This window comes from Dreissena polymorpha, chromosome 5 (assembly GCF_020536995.1).
Source record: "Dreissena polymorpha isolate Duluth1 chromosome 5, UMN_Dpol_1.0, whole genome shotgun sequence".
NCBI lineage: Eukaryota > Metazoa > Mollusca > Bivalvia > Myida > Dreissenidae > Dreissena > Dreissena polymorpha.
Window position 1 is genome coordinate 126,012,871 of NC_068359.1, and position 17,457 is coordinate 126,030,327.

Below are 17,457 nucleotides of genomic sequence, written 5' to 3' on the forward strand. Positions count from 1 at the left end.
GTAAAAAAATATTTGGAGCAGCTAGGGTTTGAGATTTTGAATCTCTGGATAATTTCGGTAGAAAAATTGCAGTTTGCCGGTTATTGATGTCGGGCCAATATCGGGCCGTATTACAGGCCAGGTCATATAACAATAGCAATTTAACATAACACTATTGATTTTTTATTTCTCAACGCCTCAAGATACAAATTGAAATTGCATTGTTGTTGTTTAGATAATTTCTACATTTTATTGAAATCATTCAACCATGACGGTTCTCGACAAGCAAGGGTGTGGGTTCCTCATGCTGCATCAGCAATCGAAGAATGTGTACATACTTGATTTTCTTTCGAATAATATTCTCATCTAAGAACAAACTGAAACCATTTTACTTTTAAGATGTGCAAGTAGACGATGTTAGTGGTCTAGCTCAAAGAAGCAATGCATTTAACATCAGCTATTTTACAGTGTCATCTAATGGCAACTAGAGCTTTGTCACTGACGTGACGAATACCCCACATGCCGCATTGACACAGAATATTTAGCATGTTGTCTTCACAAAAAAACAGTGGTACCATGCTCAATGTTTAAAAAGCACTAAGTGACCCCGTTGACCTAGTTTTTGACACGGCATGGCCCATGTTTGAACTTGGCCTTAAGATCATCTAGATAAAACTTTGACCAAGTTTGGTGAAGATCGGATAAATAAAACTTGTTTGTGGAGGTATAATATTTTTCGCCCGTAAGAAGAATAGTAGCGACAAGTAAAGTTTTAGCTAGTATTAAAAAAATGTCATTCATTATTGCTGATAAACTGCACATATAACCCAACAAAGTGGGGCAATGTAGTTGTCCGTCTGAATGTACGTCTCTATTCATGTGTTTTCAACTCCTCTTTAATTACTGTTTGAACTTCGCTCAAGCTTTCCCTATACATCTTTATAATTATATTTGTATTTTGTACGACAAAGATGATATTTAAACATACAGGTTGATGCATCTTGTATTCATTACTATTATCTGTGTTCATTTGGTTTATTAATGTGTAATTTTTAAGTAAATAACGCAAAACATGTATACTAACATAATTGTTTTATATTCTGTATATGTTTGCAAAATAGTGAAAACAAATAAAATAAATAAATACATGTTTCAATTTATTATTCGTTTTATAACCTTGATATCATACCCATTATAAATCATGTGTGCACACAAAGAATTCCTCATATTTTCTGTTATTCAACAGCAGTTTCAGTCATTTACAGAAAGTTCATGCTTTCTAGTAAAACTAAGGGCAGCAATAAAACTATTTCTCTTGCTTGACAAATAAAGTTATACCAAACATGGTTAGATAGGTTGTCACAATAATTGTATTCCATGATATTTTGCTAAACTTACAAAGCTCAAAACATCAATTGGGAATTTACTTGATTTTTGGCATTGGTAATATGACCTAACTACCGCTATAAAATCAGACCATAATTTATAACCTTGACAGTATTGGCAAATTATGCCTAGATTGGCAATGTAAGAAAATGGAACAAGTGTTACACCTTATAACAAGAGCACCGCCTTGCGGGGTGCAGACTGCTCATCTATTTTTCCTTTTAAGGTGTAGGGACCTATCTCAATTTCAATCCACAAAGGATGGAGGGGTGGAGTGGAGAGGGTGATTAGTGTGGGGGGTGTGGTCATTTATTCCCAAAAATGCAAAAAAAAAAAATTGGGGGGGGGGTGGGAGGGGTGATTCTTGGGTGGGATGGTGGACGGTATTTTAAAAATAAAATAATAAAAATAATATTTGTGTTTTTAACCATGTTTGAAAAAAACAAGAGATGTGTTTGTCATAAACACAATGCCCCCTATTGCGCTGCTTTGAATTATTTTTTTTTTACCTTTGACCTGACAGGATGACCTTGACCTTGAACTTCCAACACTCAAAATGTGCAGCTTTATGAGAAGGCCGCTTTAAATTTATATTTTTTTGACATTTGACTTGAAGGATGACCTTGACCTTGAAGGATGACCTTGAATTTCCACCACTCAAAATGTGCAGCTTCATGATAACGCCGCTTTGAAATTATTATTTTTTTGACCTTTGACCTTGAAGGATGACCCTTGACCTTGAAGAATGACCTTGAACTTCCAACACTCACCAATGTGCAGCTTTATGAGACGCCGCTGTGATTTTTTTTTACCTTTGACCTTGAAGGATGACCTTGACCTTGAAGGATGCCTTGACCTTCCACCACTCGAAATAACCAGCTTCATGAGAACGCCGGCTTTTAAATTAAAAAAAAAAAATTTTGACCTTGAAGGATGACCTGACCTTCCACCACTCAAAATGTGCAGCTTCATGATAACGCCGCTTTGATTTTATGTCCCCCACTATAGTAGTGGGGGACATATTGTTTTGCCCTGTCTGTTGGCCTGTTGGTTGGTTGGTTGGTTTGCGCCAACTTTAACATTTTGCAATAACTTTTGCTATATTGAAGATAGCAACTTGATATTTGGCATGCATGTGTATCTCATGAAGCTGCACATTTTGAGTGGTGAAAGGTCAAGGTCAAATATATGTGGCTAAAATCGCTCATTTTATAAATACTTTTGCAATATTGAAGATAGCAACTTGATATTTAGCATGCATGTGTATCTCATGGAGCTATAGTATAGTGTGAAGAAAAAAATAGGGGGGGATGGGGGGGGGGGAGGGATTCGGGGGGGGGGGGGGGGGGGGGGGATGGCTTGATGGAGTCAATTGTGGTATGTCAGGTAAGAGTAGTTTTGTCAAAGTATCAATCAAATCTAATCATAATAAAGAAGTTATGGCATTTTTAGCAAAATTTAATAATTTGACCTTGAGAGTCAAGGTCATTCAAAGGTCAAGGTAAAATTCAACTTGCCAGGTACAGTAACCTCATGATAGCATGAAAGTATTTAAAGTTTAATAGCAATAGCCTTGATACTTTAGAAGTAAAGTGAATCTTAACACAAAATGTTACCATATATTCAAAGTTACTAAGTCAAAAAAGGGCCATAATTCCATAAAAATGACAACCAGAGTTATGCAACTTGTCCTTGACTGTCCCCTTATGATAGTTTGAGAGTGTTCCAAGTATGAAAGCAATATCTATGATACTTTAGGGGTAAAGTGGACCAAAACACAAAACTTAACCAACTTTTCAAGTAAAAAGGGCCCATAATTCCGTTAAAAATGCCAGTCAGAGTTACATAACTTTGCCTGCACAGTCCCCTTACGATAATTAGTAAGTGCTGCAAGTATGAAATCAATGGCTTTGATAATTTAGGAAATAAGTGGACCTAACACAAAAACTTAACAAAATTTTCAATTTTCTAAGTATAAAAAGGGCACATAATTCTTTCAAAATGCCAGTCAGAGATACATAACTTTGCCTGCACAGTACCCTTACGAAAGTTAGTAAGTGTTGCAAGTATGAAAGCAATGGCTTTGATACCTTTGGAAAAAAGTGGACCTAAACACAAAACTTAACCAAATTTTCAATTTTCTAAGTATAAAAGGGCACATAATTCCGTCAAAATGCCAGTCATAGTTACATAACTTTTCCTGCACAGTCTCCTTATGATAGTTAGTAAGTGTTGCAAGTATGAAAGCAATGGCTTTGATACTTAAGGAAACAAGATGTGTTTGTGAAACACTATGTCCCCGTATATGACGTTTGACCTTGAAGGATGAACTTGACCTTGACCCTTCACCACTCAAAATGTGCAGCTCCATAAGATACACATGCAAGTCAAATATAAAATTGCTAGCTTCAATATTGCAGAAAGTGACATTACATGAGCAATATTGACCAATATATTTGACCTTGAAGGATGACCTTGACCTTTCACCACTCAAAATGTGCAGCACCATGAGATACACATGCATGCCAAATATCAAGTTGCTATCTTCAATATTGCATAAGTACTCATCAAATGAGCGATTTTGGCCACATATATTTGACCTCTGACCTTGAAGGATGACCTTGACCTTTCACCACTCAAAATGTGCAGCACCATGAGATACACATGCATGCCAAATATCAAGTTGCTATCTTGAATATTGAAAAAGTGTACATTAAATGAGCGATTTTGACCCATATATTTGACCTTGAAGGATGACCTTGACCTTGACTTTTCACCACTCAAAATGTGCAGCTCCATGAGATACATATGCATGCCAAAAATCAAGTTGCTATCTTCAATATTGCAAAAGTTATTGCAAATGTTAATGGTGGCGCAAACCAACAACCAACCAACCAACAGACAGGGCAAAAACAATATGTCCCCCACTACTATAGTGGACCTAAACACAAAACTTAACCAAAATTTTCAATTTTCTTAGTATAAAAAGGGCACATAATTCTGTCAAAATGCAAACCAGAATTATCTTACTTTGCCTGCCCAGTCCCCTCATGATAGTAAGTAAGTGTACCAAGTTTGAATGCAATAGCATTGATACTTTATGAGTATCCTAAACGCAAAACTTAACCGGACGCCGACTCTGACGCCAAGGTGATGACAATAGTTCTTTTTTTTTCCAAAAAATAGATGAGCTAAAAATGAGTTCAGTTTCAAACCATTGGGCATTAATTAGAAGTTTTTAGAGTTGAAAAAGACTTGAGTTTGAATTTTGTACGCTGAGTAAAAGCTGTGTAAAACTTATCTTGACATATCTGTATGTACAATCACACAGTCTAACTGACAGATGGGCAGACATGCATAGTGATAATAGATTCCCTATATATACTCCCTTAACCTTGTATTTGGGTCATAAAAATAAATAAAATACTGTCACTGTTCCTCCCTAATGTCACTGTTCCTCCCTACCATCACTTTATGAAACTGAAAATGTAACTAAACAGTCATACATACTGGCATACGATGTCTTAGATAAACAAAGGGTATTATCAAACTTGGTTACAAGTGCAATAAATAAGTAACCATGTTCTGTTGTCCAGTAAAACACTAGAGATGAAAGGGTATCAATGTGACACTGTCCCCATGCCCAGTAAAACACTAGTGATGTAAGGGTATCAATGTTACACTGTCCAGTAAAACCACTAGTGATGAAAGGGCATCGATATTTCACTGTCCAGTAAAACACTAGTGATGAAAGGGCATCAATATTTCACTGTCCAGTAAAAACACTAGTGATGAAAGGGCATCAATATTTCACTGTCCAGTAAAACACTAGTGATGAAAGGGCATCAATGTTACACTGTCCAGTAAACACTAGTGATGAAAGGGCATCAATGTTACACTGTCCAGTAAAACAGTAGTGATGAAAGGACATCAATGTTCCACTGTCCAGTAAACACTAGAGGTGAAAGGGCATTAATTTGAGTCTGTTAGAGTCAACAGGATGCAGCAAGGTGACTCCACATGCCAGCAGGAGTTCTACATACAGAGGCCAGCATGTGTGGTCCAGCTCAAGGTATGGGTCGTTGGGATTGTCAATACACCTCGAAATCAACATCTGAAATGAAATACATACACTGGTTAGCAAAACTTGGGAGTGGAAAGGTTAATATGACAAGAAGTGTATTCTTTAATGCCGAACAGCAACAGGACAGAATAAAAACAAACTGCAGTTTACATCTGAAATGCCCACAAGATGAGCCACTAGGAAACACTGTTTGACATTTATGAAAACAAATTTAATATTGCAAAGCACACCAAGTCATCATGAGAAAGGCTCAAAATGAAATATCTTAACATAAGTATTAGAGCAATTCTACTGCCAACACGCATATGTCTATATTGAATGATGTTTACCATTATTTAAAGGGCAATATTTGGCCTGTAAGTGTTCCCTTGAGTTCACAAACAACAATTGTTAAAGACTTTATATGATAGAAGTTATGAACTAAGTAAGAGAATAGGACAGACATAAATGAACCAAGTTGTGTTCATTAATCAAGCATGCCCTCGCATGTCACTTTTGTCTTGATACAGTTCTTTTGTCAAACACAAAATGTTCATGGCAAATTTGATTTTCAACTTCTTAGTGTGACCTTGACATTTGAGGTTACGAAAAAAAAAATACATGCGACACCCAGTCTCATAAATTGTCTTAAAATTGAATGAAGCCTAATTTGACCTTTGACATCTCAGTGTGACATTGAGGTTGTACACACAAAAATGCGGAGTCCTCCTGTTTATCCTTAAATAGCATCTAATCATAAATGACAAAATTACAGTCATAATAAGCTGTTTAATAGCAAACTTTTATCTTTGAAGTGTGACCTTGACTTTTCAGATCGGGAGACAAGTGTAACAGGCTACACATCATTTTGTGATGAATGGCATTGTGCAAGTTTATTTTATAATACATCAATATATGGCAAAATTATGGCTGAGTCAAGCTGTTTCATAGTTAAATTTTACTTTTGATCTTTAATTGTGATCTTGACCTTTACGGTTGGGAGATACTTGTTACCTGCAACACGTTGTCTTATCATGTTTTACTTTTGTGCCGTTGTCTTATCATGTTTTACTTTTGTGCCGTTGTCTTATCATGTTTTACTTTTGTGCCGTTGTCTTATCATGTTTTACTTTTGTGCCGTTGTCTTATCATGTTTTACTTTTGTGCCGTTGTCTTATCATGTTTTACTTTTGTGCCGTTGTCTTATCATGTTTTACTTTTGTGCCGTTGTCTTATCATGTTTTACTTTTGTGCCAAGGTTTTTCAAAACCTTTCAATATATCGCAAACATATGGCTGAGACAAGAAGTTTCCATCTGTTTTACTGCCAAAGTATACCTAAACCAATAAGTGTGACCTTGAACTTTGAAGTAGGCAGAATTGTGCTACATGCAACAGGCCGTCTTATGATTATGGATATGTGTACAAAGTGAAATCAAAATTCAACAACATATGGCAAAGATGAGGCTGAGACAGAACATTTCGCACAGACACACAGAAAGACAAACACACTGCTATATGGCGCGGTCAAGGAAAGGGGGGATAACATATTGAACTTCGGAAAAAAATTACACACAAATAATAAACACAAAGAAACTGATTTGTTAATGAATAACACTGTAGTCAAACAGGAGTAACTGAGTCAATTAATGAGATTTGTCTCACATGTTACATTAGCTTAATTTATGATGAGAGAGTGGTAATCAGGTTTTGCTATGAGTTGACATCTATTTCTATAACACACCTGACCTACATTCCAACTTGACCCAGATAATGTCAACATAAACATTCTGATCAAGTTTCATTAAGATTTAGTCATATATGTGGCCTCTAGAGTGGTAACAAGTTTTTTCTTGATTTGACTTGGTGACCTTGAATTTTGACCCACAAGACCCAGGTTCGAACTCTGACCAATTTTTATCAAGATTGGATAAAAAAATGTGACTTCTTGTGTGGTTACAAAATAAAAGTTGACAATGAACCACACACACCACATGACCCCTGACAATAGACGATAGAACATGTACAAATAGTTGCTTTTGTTTCCATCTTATTGAGATTTATATTTACTTAATCATTTATCTTTGTATGGCAAAATTATTACTAAGATATAAATCTTTTGATCAACAGCTAAATGTACGCACAAAAAGATCTAGGCTAACATGTGTGCCTTGTCATCATACAATTAATGGTATAAGTGACTTATGCCTTCAAAACATCATATAAATGACCTTAACACTTTAGGCCAGTTTAATGAAACTATGTCGAAGGGTATAAGAGATATGAAAAGGACACTTATAAATTACAGGCAGCAGGTCCTCTCTTACCTAGACCAGTATTTATAAGAGGACCAGGTCCTCTCTTACCTGGACCTGTGTTTTCAAGGGCAGCAGACCCTCTCTTACCTGGTTCAGTGTTTTCAAGGGGACCAGGTCCTCCCTTACCTGGACCCGTGTTTTCAAGGGCAGCAGATTCTCTCTTACCTGGACCAGTGTTGTCATGGTCAGCAGATCCTCTCTTACCTGGACCAGTGTTTTCAAGGGGAGCAGGTCCTCTCTTACCTGGGCCAGTGTTTTCAAGGGCAGCAGATCCTCCCTCACCTGGTTCAGTGTTTTCAAGGGAACCATGTCCTCAGTTACCTGGACCAGTGTTTTCAAGGGCAGGAGGTCCTCTCTTACCTGGGCCAGTGTTTTCAAGGGCAGAACATCCTCTTACCTGGACCAGTGTTTTCAAGGGCAGCAGATTCTCTCTTACCTGTACCAGTGTTTTCAAGGCCAGCAGAGCCTCTCTTACCTGGACCAGTGTTTTCAAGGCTACCAGGTCCTCACTTACCTGGACCAGTGTTTTCAAGGGCAGCAGGTCCTCTCTTACCTGGTTCAGTGTTTTCCTGGGCAGCAGATCCTCTCTTACCTGGACCAGTGTTGAGAAGGGCAGCAGATCCTCTCTAACCTGGACCAGTATTTATAAGGGGACCAGGTCCTCTCTTACCTGGACCAGTGTTTTCAAGGGGACCAGGTCCTTTCTTGCATGGACCAGTGTTTTCAAGGGCAGCAGATTCTCCCTTACCTGGACCAGTATTTATAAGGGGACCAGGTCCTCTCTTACATGGACCAGTATTTATAAGGGGACAAGGTCCTCTCTTACCTGGACCAGTGTTTTCAAGGGGACCAGGTCTTTTCTTGCCTGAACCAGTGTTTTCAAGGGATGCAGGCCCTTTCTTACATGGACCAGTGTTTTTAAGGGCAGCAGATACTCTTTAACCTGGACCAGTGTTTTCAAGGTCAGCAGATCTTCTTTAACCTGGTTCAGTGTTTTCAAGGGCAGCAGATCCTCTCTTACCTTGACAAGTGTTTTCAAGGGCAGCGGATCCTCTCTTTCCTTGACAAGTGTTTTCAAGGGCAGCAGATCCTCTCTTACCTTGACCACTGTTTTCAAGGGCAGCATATCCTCTCTTACCATGACCAGTGTTTTCAAGGGCAGCAGATCCTCTCTTACCTTGACCACTGTTTTCAAGGGCAGCATATCCTCTCTTACCATGACCAGTGTTTTCAAGGGCAGCAGATCCTCTCTTACCCGGACCAATGTTTTCAAGGGCAGCAGACCCTCTCTTACCTTGACAAGTGTTTTCAAGGGCAGCAGACCCTCTCTTACCTTGACAAGTGTTTTCAAGGGCAGCAGATCCTCTCTTACCTTGACAAGTGTTTTCAAGGGCAGCATATCCTCTCTTACCTGGACCAGTGTTTTCAAGGGCAGCAGATCCTCTTTTACCTGGACCAATGTTTTCAAGGGCAGCAGATCCTCTCTTACCTGGACGAGTGTTTTCAAGGGCATCAGATCCTCTCTTACCTGGACCAGTGTTTTCAAGGGCAGCAGATCCTCACTTACCTGGACCAGTGTTTTCAAGGGTAGCAGATCCTCTCTTACCTGGACGAGTGTTTTCAAGGGCAGCATATCCTCTCTTTCCTGGGCCAGTGTTTTCAAGGGCAGCAGACCCTCTCTTAACTGGACCAGTGCTTTCAAGAGAAGCAGGTCCTCTCTTACCATGACCAGTGTTTTCAAGGGCAGCAGACCCTCTTTAACTAGACCAGTGCTTTCAAGAGAAGCAGGTCCTCTCTTACCATGACCAGTGTTTTCAAGGGTAGCAGACCCTCTCTTAACTGGACCAGTGCTTTCAAGAGAAGCAGGTCCTCTCTTACCATGACCAGTGTTTTCAAGGGCAGCAGACCCTCTCTTAACTGGACCAGTGTTTTCAAGGGAACCAGGTCCTCTCTTACCTGGACCAGTGTTTTCAAGGGGACCAGGTCCTCTCTTACCTGGACCAATGTTTTCAAGGGCAGCAGACCCTCTCTTACCTGGACAAGTGTTTTCAAGGGCAGCATATCCTCTCTTACCTGGACCAGTGTTTTCAAGGGGACCAGGTCCTCTCTTACCTGGGCCAGTGTTTTCAAAGGGCAGCAAATCCTCTCTCACCTGGAGGAGTATTTTCAAGGGGACTAGGTCCTCTCTTACTGGGACCAGTGTTTTCAAGGGGACCAGATCTTTTCTTACTTTGACCAGTGTTTTCAAGGGGAGCAGACCCTTTCTTACCTGGACCAGTGTTTTAAAGCAGAACAGGTCCTCTCTTACATGGACCAGTGTATTCAAGCAGAACAGGTCCTCTCTTACTTGTTCTAGTGTTTTAAGCAGACCAATTCCTCTCTTACCTGGACCAGTGTTTTCAAGGGCAGCAGGTTCTCTCTTCGGGTCAGTTGTCTGCCATTCACTGTTTCTACTGTCTGAAACAAAGGGGATAATAATTGGCATTGCAAATTGCATAAGTGACATTATTAATCCATCAACAGTATATTTATATACATGAACTATATTTTTATCATAATTATTGTCTTGACAATTTGATGTCAAAAAGATCTTGACTATTTCTTAAATAGGTCTCAAATACTGTGAAACCATTATTATTCGTCAGACATTAATTTTCGTCTTTTTCGTCCTTCGGCCGATGGACGAAATCAAGATCCTAACGAACAATCATGTCCCATATTTGAAACAAATAAGACTGAATTACCGTAGGCATGAGGCATTTAAATCCAGCATAATCCACGCATATACACAGGGCTCGAAATTAACACTCTCACAATGCGAGAAAAAAAGATTGCAAGGTAAGTTATATGCCACTAGTATTTTTTGCAAGTAAAGAAATAGTGAAAAAAAACGATTGATATTGCTAAATGCATTCGACGGCATGAACGCTAAACCGTAGGTCAATTTTTTTAACGTCCGAAGCGCTCACCTTGTTTGTAGACTGGTATACTTATAGTACAGATACCCGGATGGTAATGATACAAAGAACATGAAACAGTCGACTATTCACACTCAAGTTAAATCCGGTTTTGACGCAAAGGGGTGTTTATTATACAGTGTACTGACAACTGACATTTCCCGTAAAACACGAATGCAATAAGGCTGTATCGAATGCGTCGATTCGTTTAGGTACAATAGTGTTGATTAGCGCTAATTGTTAACAACTTTATTACCCATTGTGTGTATTGTGTTTTTCAGGGGTGTTGCAGATTATACAGCCAACACGCGGCGAATCCGGATTAAAGACAATACTTTTAAACGCAATTAAAATATGATGATGTGTGATCAACTCCTAACTGAAATATATTCTGCGCTTTTATTACAAATTAATAAAGAACATATTGATTTGTGTTTGGTTGTCCGTGATTGTAATTGAAAAAGACTAATTGGCAATTGGCTTCGTTGTTTAAAACACTCGTTAACGGTTATTCAGTCCCACTTATCCGCTAATCATAACAAAGAACGTGTTAATGACATAAAATAATAAGGGACAGTTACTATCACCTGAAATAACAGACTTGTTAATTGGCATATGCCAAACAAGGCCCACCTCCTGCAAGTGACTACCAAGTGTCACCTCTCTTTCCCCAGCACGATTTTTTCGCAAACATTACAAACAAATCGGACGCTTTTTTTTCAAAACCAGAAATGGACGAATTTAAGTGCTGACAAAATAGTCATTTTTTTTAAAAAGGACGAAATTTCGTACTGACGAAAATAAATGGTTTCACAGTAGATGGCCAATGTCCTTCTCCAGTTCTTTATAAATACATGTACTTAAAAGGGGCCTTTTCATGTTTTGGTGAATTGACAAAATAAAAAGAGGGCCTGAAAGGCCCAAAGTCGCTCACCTGAGATAACAAGATATTATTGGGACAAATCTTCTGACCAAGTTTCATGAAGATCCGAAAATAAATGTGGCCTCTAGAGTGTTAACAAGGTTTTACTATAGCCATATAAGGAAAAATGCCCCGCCCCCTTGCAGCCATGTTTTTCAACCAACCGGCATCATTTTTGAACTCTTCCAAGATATTATAGGCATGAATCTTCTGACCAAGTTTCATGAAGATCGGACAATAAATGTGGCCTCTAGAGTGTTAACAAGATTTTACTATAGCCATAAAAGGAAAAATGTCCCGCCCCTTTGAAGCCATGTTTTTCAAGCAAACATAATAATTTTGAAACTCATCCGAGATATCATTGAGACCAATCTTCTGACCAAATTTCATGAAGATTGGCAAATAAAAGTGGCCTCTAGAGTTAACAAGGTTTGACTATAGCCATATAAGGAACAAGAGCTGTCAGAGGACAGAGCGCTCAACTATTCGAGTGCTTGACAGTATAACGTAAGCCATCATGGGGAGGGGGGGGGGGGGGGAGGGGGTGTAATGTGTGTGGTCCTTTAATAGATGATCATTCAAAAATAAGGAAAAAAAAAAATTTTTTTGGGGGGGGGGGATTCTTGGGTGGGGCATGGGAGATGGTTTGGGTGAAGTGCATTGTGGTATGTCAGGTAAGTGTTGTTTTGTCAAAGTATGAATCAAATGTAATCGTAAATAAAGAAGTTATGGTAATTTAAGCAAAATGCTCAATTATCTAAGTACAAAAGGGGCCATAATTCTGTCAAAATGCTTGATACAGTTGTCTGCTCTTGTTTAGAGATTGGGATCATGTTGGTTAAGAAGTATGCAAAATATGAAAGCAATATTTTAAAGGACATAGAAAATATTTGAGGTGGTACGCAAACTTAAACATAGATTTATCAATAATATGCATATAAGTATAAAAGGGGCAATAATTCTGTCAAAATGCTTGATACAGTTGTCTGCTCTTGTTTATAGATTGGGGTCATGATGGTAAAGAAGTATGCAAAATATAGAAGCAATATGTCAAAGGACATATTTTGGGAAGTACGCAAACTTTAACATTTGCACGCTAACGGCAACACTAACGGGAACGCCGACGCCGGGCTGAGTAGGATAGCTCCACTATATATATTTCATACATAATAGTCAAGCTAAAAATGCCCCATCCCTTGGCAGTCATGTTGTTCAAGCAAACGTAACCATTTTCGAACTCATCCAAGATATCATTGAGACCAATCTTCTGACCAAATTTCATAAAGATTGGACAATAAATGTGACCTCTAGAGAGTTAACATGGCAGATGTTGATGTCGCACAACGGACGACGGACAAAAGGCCATCACAAAAGCTCACTATGAGCACGTTGTGCTCCGGTGAGCTAAAAAGTTGTTTCAGATTAGCAAATTTTCGTAGTTCTGATATTTGTGAGGAAACAGTAATAATGAACATTCACCATGCTCTGAAATATCCCTTATATGCATCCTTTGACTATTTAAAAACCTGAATATTATAAAGCAATGCAACGCTAAACGATTGAATAATTTGGACAGTTTTGTTGTTGTTGTTATTTTTTGACAGGATTGAGGATTGCTTATATAAAGTATAAAATACATCCTTCATTGTGTGAGCTTAGATAGCCGAATGGTCTAAGTGGTAGACTTTTACTCTAGGACCCAGGGGTCAGTGGTTCGAGCCCTGTTTAGGGTTACTGTTTTTTCCTTTTAAAAATTTTATTCTTGATTTTTTACTGGAGCTTTTTAGATCCAATGTTTACATTTATCAATATAAAGCATATAATTACAAACTTCAATACATGCCAAAATCTGTGAAAATGCCCCTTAAAATTTAGTATACATGCATATGGAAAATTGCACAGGCCTCATACTATGAAGACAAAATGTCCAACAAAGAACCCTGAGGACCCTGGAATGCTCACCCGAGAAACTGTAGCCCAGTAGTATAATACTTGAGACCCCTGGTTTGTGGTAGCTTTTGACAAAAGTATAATATGATCATGGCATAGCTGGACTCTTTGCTTATGATTATTCTGTGCTTAACTACATTGTTATAGACTTTGAGTGAACAAATCTCTTCTCTAGATGTTAAGAGTGAGCGTACACAGCCATACTAGGGCTAAGAACATTGGTTGTTGCTGGCTCAGGTACACAGCCATACTAGGGCTAAGAACATTGGTTGTTGCTGGCTCAGGTACACAGCCATACTAGGGCTAAGAACATTGGTTGTTGCTGGCTCAGGTACACAGTCATACTAGGGCTAAGAACATTGGTTGTTGCTGGCTCAGGTACTTCTTAAAAGACCCAAGGTACTCTTAAATATAGTACAATTTACCCCGGGTACGGAACATACACTTCAAGGCACCCTGTGATACTCAGGGGTACATTTTAGTATATTTGCCTAACCCAGGGTACTTTGAAGTATACTTGAAGAGTACGAGGGTACTTTAAGTAGTACCTGAGCTGAAAATTACCAATCCAGCAATGCTAGCACACCTTTCTTTTCACTTTGCTGAACGTAGCCTCATCTGGCAATGGAAAATTCTTGTCAAGAAATTCGTTCTGAAAATTTTAAAAAAAAAATTGACAATTAATAAGAATTTGTTAGTTTAAAAGGTTTATATCATTTGTTTTAATTGATTATCTTAGTTAGGACATTACTATATGAGAGTAACAGAAAATGCATCAAGATTTGTCTTCTACAAGTTACAACAAGAGATTGCCAAGCAATATTGTCCCCTAAAGGTGAAACTCCACCATTGTCAGTAATTTTTTAATTTTTTATTTGTTGCCATAGCAACAAGAATTCTTGACGTAGGAACAAAATGAAATGACGTGCATAATCTCCATATTGCCATCTATCCATGTTTCAAGTTTCATGAAAAAAATATGAAGAACTTTAAAAGTTATCGCAGGATCCAGACAAGTGTGTGACAGACAGACTGACAGAGCGCAAACCATAAGTCCCCTCCGGTTTCACGGGTAGGGGATAATAACAAAGGGCATTGAGAATTGAGTAAGAAGCTACACATTTAATGATGACTGAACTTTATGTGAAGGTATAAAAAAAATAGTATCTTCATACATTACATACATATAAACAATGTCAACTGCAATAGAATTCATAAATATAAAACGAATCTACCATTTGTTTTCTACGTTCGTTGTTAATCTTTCCCAATGTGTCACATTTCTTCTGTATTCGGTCACACACTCTGAAAACAAAACATTAAAGGTATGCAACAAAAATATACATACCCCCAGTAAATCCTTTCAAGAAAGTGTGTGTGTGGGGAGGGGGGCACTCCTAAAAATTATGTACAATATAACAGTAAATCTTTTACAGACTTAAGGAGATATGCAAATTCATGACCTTGACTTCAAATTCATGACCTTGAACTTTAACCAAGAAGCATGGTATTTGTCAGCAACTGAAGGTCTGGTAATGGTGAATATCAAAGTTATATCAAAATCATCCAAGGTATGTTAGCAATAGAGGAAACAAAAATGTATTAACTTAAAGCTTGAATTGTGACCTTAACCTATCCCACTAGGAGCATGGGAGTTGCAAGCTACACATTGTCTGATCATTGGCAATAATGATCCGAAATGATATTAAAATTCTTCCAGGCATGTTTAAGTTACAAAGCTGGCACTGAAAATGTGACCTTGATTAGTAACCTTGACCTTTTATCTGAAAAAAAATCAAAATAGTTTTGAAAGGACCACTCAAATCTGAAAGGTAACAAATATGATAGTGTTTTACATTCAGACACTGCTTATGATAAAAACTGTGACATTTCATTACAATTGGTAAGACATTTGTATGTTGCATTATGACCAAAATTGATAGTACACTTCACTCCTTAATGCATGATAAACATAAAAGACACATACTTTAAAAACCATATCTGGTTGTTATTGATGATAAACATTGTTAACCCTTTGCATGCTGGGAAATTTGTCGTCTGCTAAAATGTCATCTGCTGAATTTTTAAAATTAGCATTTTCTTCGATTTTTTTCAAAGAATACTATCAGAATAGCAAACAGTTTGGATCCTGATCCTGTCTCATCTGGATCCAAACTGTTTGCAAAGGCCTTCAAAATTCGGTTCCCGCACTGAAAGGGTTAATGAATTTCATAAATTCAAAGGTTTTCTATTTTTCAGAAGTAAACATGCCCATCACATCATAAATTGATTTGTGGGATATGCCTGTATTTGACGCCCAATTGAGACTGATATGAATATGTGACATGTATAAATTATGTAACACCATGAGCGCCCATTGGAAACTGTTTTTATTTTATAATAATAATAACCAATATTAAGTAAATATACATTTAGATTAAATACAACATGTACAAACTATTTTTTTCTGAAAATTTGGCAAACGTGAAAAGACATTTCTGTGAAATACCTACTAACAGTTGTCAGCATTTAAATAATTCATTTCTTATAGCAGTGATTTTAGCAAAGTGTCAAACAAGTGAGACAAATCTCTCACTCTTATGAAAACTTTGGGACACAAACTAATAAACTTCAAATTTGGTAATGTTTCACTCTTTTGAGTATAAAACAAATAAGACACAGTATACAACTCTTTTATATTTCACAAGCATACTCAAGCCACCTGTACTTGTTTGTGTTAAAATTCAACTAAAACTTTGGAAATTCTTGTTGATTTTTTGTTCATGAAATGTACATGGCACTGTTACTTTTTAATTGTCTGTTAAAGAACAATAAATTGTCATCAATAATAAATTTTGTTGATATGGGTGCAGACAAATTTGCAATCACAAATGTTTTTGCGGAACAGACGATGCCATCTTTGAAAATAGTGACTACTCTTCAATACGGAGAAATGTCTTCAATAAACTATGTTTCCAACTGGCTTAGATGGTCAATACAGCGAAATATCTTGAATGCATTATGTTTCCAACTGGCTTAGATGGTCAATATAGTGAAATATCGCGAATAAATTATGCTTCCAATTGGCTTAGATGGTCAATACAGAGAAATATCTCGAATACATTATGCTTCCAACTGGCTAAGATGGTAGTGCCATAGTTGATTAAACCATTAAGAGAGCATATCTAAGTTGGAAGTTTATTACTATCTGTAAACCTGATTGATGTCCCAAATATTTTTCTGCATTGCTGATTTGTACTATAGTGGTTTGTATATACCCAAAGTGATGCATTCTTATCTCTTTATAGTGGTCTGTATATTCCCAAAGTGATGCATACTTACTACTCTCTATAGAGGTCTGTATATACCCAAAGTGATGCATACTTACTACTCTGTATAGTGGTCTGTATATACCCAAAGTGATGCATACTTACTACTCTGTATAGTGGTCTGTATATAGCCTAAGTGATGCATACTTATCTCTCTATAGTGGTTTGTATATACCCAAAGTGATGCATACTTACTACTCTCTATAGTGGTCTGGATATTCCCAAAGTGATGCATACGTACTACTCTCTATAGTGGTCTGTATATACCCAAAGTGATGCATACTTACTACTCTGTATAGTGGTCTGTATATACCCAAAGTGATGCATACTTACTACTCTCTATAGTGGTCTGTATATAGCCTAAGTGATGCCTACTTACTTTTCTCTATAGTGGTCTGTATATTCCCAAAGTGATGCATAATTACTACTCTCTATAGTGGTCTGTATATACCCAAAGTGATGCATACTTACTACTCTCTATAGTGGTCTGTATATAGCCTAAGTGATGCCTACTTACTTTTCTCTATAGTGGTCTGTATATTCCCAAAGTGATG

At 37.6% G+C, this 17,457-nt stretch overlaps 1 protein-coding gene across 14 annotated transcripts in view; it reads right to left on the bottom strand.

Moving 5' to 3' along the window:
• Positions 1-4,065: 4,065 nt before the first annotated feature.
• Positions 4,066-17,457, bottom strand: part of LOC127881883 (centromere protein K-like) — a 49,593-nt gene continuing 36,201 nt past the window's right edge. For all 14 annotated transcript variants that reach the window (XM_052430070.1, XM_052430085.1, XM_052430083.1 and 11 more), the window contains 4 exons: positions 14,810-14,879; positions 14,161-14,226; positions 10,131-10,202; positions 4,066-5,479 (listed from right to left, as the gene is read on the bottom strand). In XM_052430070.1, the coding sequence (XP_052286030.1) occupies positions 5,321-5,479; positions 10,131-10,202; positions 14,161-14,226; positions 14,810-14,879 (367 nt within the window). In that variant the 3' untranslated portion in view covers positions 4,066-5,320. The remainder of the gene's footprint in view (positions 5,480-10,130; positions 10,203-14,160; positions 14,227-14,809; positions 14,880-17,457) is intronic.